The sequence below is a fragment of the Priapulus caudatus genome, unplaced genomic scaffold (genome assembly GCF_000485595.1).
Source record: "Priapulus caudatus unplaced genomic scaffold, Priapulus_caudatus-5.0.1 Scaffold15, whole genome shotgun sequence".
NCBI lineage: Eukaryota > Metazoa > Priapulida > Priapulimorpha > Priapulimorphida > Priapulidae > Priapulus > Priapulus caudatus.
In genome coordinates this window covers 1,120,082-1,123,803 of record NW_014577076.1, presented here as the reverse complement: position 1 = coordinate 1,123,803, position 3,722 = coordinate 1,120,082, and the positions used below count along the sequence as shown (strand labels likewise).

The 3,722-nt window shown below is 48.1% G+C and overlaps 1 protein-coding gene across 1 annotated transcript in view; it reads right to left on the bottom strand.

The window, feature by feature from the left end:
- Positions 1-100: 100 nt before the first annotated feature.
- The window catches only part of LOC106809509, an 11,869-nt gene continuing 8,247 nt past the window's right edge, over positions 101-3,722 (bottom strand). The window contains exons 10-14 of the mRNA XM_014812606.1: positions 2,693-2,923; positions 2,268-2,390; positions 1,919-2,067; positions 1,388-1,539; positions 101-835 (exon numbers count right to left, since the gene is read on the bottom strand). Of these exons, the coding sequence (XP_014668092.1) occupies positions 671-835; positions 1,388-1,539; positions 1,919-2,067; positions 2,268-2,390; positions 2,693-2,923 (820 nt within the window). The 3' untranslated portion in view covers positions 101-670. The remainder of the gene's footprint in view (positions 836-1,387; positions 1,540-1,918; positions 2,068-2,267; positions 2,391-2,692; positions 2,924-3,722) is intronic.

The window sequence follows — 3,722 nt, the reverse complement described above, 5'->3', positions numbered from 1 at the left end:
CACACACACACACACACACACACACACACACACACACACACACACACACACACACACACACACACACACACACACTGATACACACTGATACACACCACACACGCACGCACGCGCGCGCGCGCGCGCGCACACACACACACATACACGAGCGGCGGGGGGGGGGGCGTGCATGCTCTGTAAAGCACCGTCCGGTCATTGGTCCCAAGCACCTGCTGCTTCGTTACTTTAATTCTAACAGGTTGCGACGGTGAGACCGCCCTCTGCTTCTATCGTGTCACATATATAGAGCCGGCGGCACGACTCGCTGCGCATTTCAACGAGCTGAACCCGTGTGCAGAGAATTGCGATCGGTCAGCAACGCGCGTTCATCAACCGCGTTCAACGCGCGGTCATCAACCGTACATCCACCAGAAGAACTATCTTCCGTATTACATATATATATAATTATATATAATATATATATATATATAGTGTTTACCCTGTTGACACTAGTTTTAGGCGGTTGGTAATGTTACGTAAACGTACTTCCAGTGCAATAGTGAAATAATTCTGTATGCGTAGCCTTTCTCATGAGTCCCTATAGAACTAGCATCAACGTGGTATTCGGAAAACGGCATTTCCTCTTTGCTGTCTTCTTGTTGTTATGTATCGTTAGACATGTAAAGGGCTTCTATCTGTAGATGATGCTTCGAATCCAGGTTGCCATGCTGGCGACGTCGGCGTAGATGGAGGGCTGTCGGGAGAGACCGCACTTGTGCTGGCTGCTCAGCACTCCCTTCACTTGCCACGGCGCCTCGGGCGAGTCCTGACACAGCAGAGGCGCTCCTTCGTCGTGCTACAGTGGAGAAACACATGCGTCGCTTACTTCCACACATTCGTCGTGATTAATAATGTCACAAGTGCATAGAATGCACGAGCTTAAGATTCCCATGCCCAAGCCGTAAGTTGTGCACCAATAAGTGGGGGGGGGGTAACTATATAGGACCGACTGCTGTGTAATATAGACGCACAAACATGAACATGTATGAGCATGTAACATGACCATAACCGCGAGCCTAACCTCGTTCTAGAAATAACCGTATTCATACGCATATAGAATATCATGAAAAAATTAAAAAGCATGTGAATGTTAATTACCTATGTTGCTTTTAACTATGTTGAACTTAAATAACATGGCGATCATTGCGGCACCTTACCGTATTATATTATATTATATATGTATATATATACATATATCAAGAGCTAATAAATACCTTTAGGTACCTTTAAATATCTTTAGGTATTTATTAGCTCTTGATATATATATATATATATTGGATGTTAAACGGTGGTGCGTTGTGCGTGCGTGCGTGCGTGCGTGCGCGCGTATGTCTAAGCGTATTCTTACATCGCACAGTGCCTTGTCTTGCTGTTGGTAGCCAGCGCACACGGTTCGCTCCGTTAGGTGGCCGTTGTAGTGCTTCGTCTCGTTACAGCTGTCGCTGCTGACGACGGGCACCGTCATGAAGTTCAGGTGCGTGTTGAAAGAGCCCGAAATTCCTGCGAAACAAAGATGGCGGCGATCGCGATTTTCGGTATTGCCGTAAACAACGCATGCGGAATACTGTCTTAATTAATTCGCAGATGTTATTTTTGCTTCAGCTGGTCTATGTACGACGTTCTCTCAATATTGAAACACCATGTTATACATCTATGACACGCCAATGTTGCTCGTCTGGAGAATATCATCATGGTTGACATGCCATTACTAGCGGCTGGCAAGATCAGAGTTGGCAATGTCGTTCGCTAAACGTCGACTTTGCGCTAAGCCTTCTGTCGGGATATATTCCGGCGTACAGAAGTGATTTACTAGTAACCAGTCTACTAACGAATTTGTATTAACTCGAGTTTGAGAGGCGATTGAGGAGTCATCGCTTACCTCCCGGATTGGTGAAGCCCCATCCGGCAGTCAGACATGTGTCAGTTTGCGATGCGGGTTCGTTCGGCAGGCAGGCTGCCTGAATGTACTCGTTGAGGTTGAACGGCAATGCCAGCTGTATTATGGCGATGTCATAGTCGGGGAAAAATCTGAAAATCGCACGAGAGAGTGACAAATCTTTTTAACGTTGAAATATATTCGTAGGAGAGGAATTGCATCATATCGAATATCTTTTATCTTCGCTTGATATTACTAGTTTTGGGCAATTCGGATTATACGAGGAATTGCTGGATACGCCAAAAACACTATCCACGCGTAACGTACACGTGGCCTTCGTCTAGCCGCATACCTCGTGTAATGCGCCCTGGCGTTGGTGATGATTCTGTGGATGGTTCTAAGCTGTGTGTTCGGGTTGGATGGATTTGGGAATGACGCGCCGGCAGCCACCGCATAGCCTCCTGGGTTCTTGTCACTGAGAAAAATAAACGATGTATAGCGACAACGCGACGTCCACCCTACCACCCGTACTAGAAACTCTCACTTCCTCCCCAATAGAGCCGTAACGAAAGCTTCTCTGTGCTCTATGCCGTGTACTATCACGACGATTACTCCGTAACGACATCGAAACAAACGATAATAATAACAACAACAACAACAACAAGCGACACATTACAGGGTCACTAACTAGTTAAATTTTCTGCACCTAAAAATGTCTACAAAGTCGCGCACCGTGTGCCGTACACTCTTCAATTACAGACTCGTGTTTATACTTACATCTTGGAGATACAGCGCGCAGACGTGAGAAGCCACACGGGCGAGATGATAGTACCGACGCAGATCTGCTGCGTCTCCAGATGATAGATGATGGCGATGGGGGGCAGCTCACCGTCGAGCGCCTGACGTCCGCCGACGACCCGCTTCTGCCGCCGACGCGGGCTCGGTCCGGTGAAGGCACCGCAGCTGTGCTGCTCGCAGGCGATTCGCGCGTACGATGCACAGCTACCGCTGCACGGACACGAACGCAAATCACGATTGCCCGTCAGTCGCGCGGAAGTCGAATAACATGTTGTATACAAGGGCGTCGGAACTGCCGCGGCAGCCGCGGCGACCGCCGCGGCACTTTTTTTAGGCCATAAATTTTCCGTAACCAAAATCTTTCAATAATTTATACCGTCTTTTGGCCGGTACATATATATCATGTATATACGTGTAATCTAGGCCCCTATAAGCGGAGACCAGGGTCAGATGAGGTCAGGTCACCTGTAGCTATAAAATTTTATGATCCAGAACTCTGGCACACATTACTCTGCTCCCCGTCTACTCCTGATTCTATGCAGGCAGCATGCCGTTGCGTTATATTGAGAGAGCATGCTTTGCCCGGGGTCAGCGCGTCAGGCCGTATTCTGGCTGGGTATTCTGGATCGTGGGGGTGGTGGGGTGGGGAAGGATACTGTCAAGAGACTCAAGTCGGCCTTATTAGCCAATAAATGATGTGAGTACCCAAGGAATGTATGATGACAAATTTTTCTTCTGACAAAATCATAATGATTTTAATGAAACAACAACAAGTAAAATATGATATAATACAGAAAAATGTGCAATGAAATGCGGTATTTTTAGGCGTTATTTTTATTTTCCTTTCAAACTCGAGGGGGGGACACCCCCCTCGAGCACCCCGCGTCCCCGCTCCGCTCCGTGCAGCGCTACGCGCTGCACTACGCTATGCGCAGCGCACCGCAATCACTAACACGGGCGTAAATCCCGGGGGGATAGGGGGATGCATCCCCCCTGCTCTTGAAGGAGG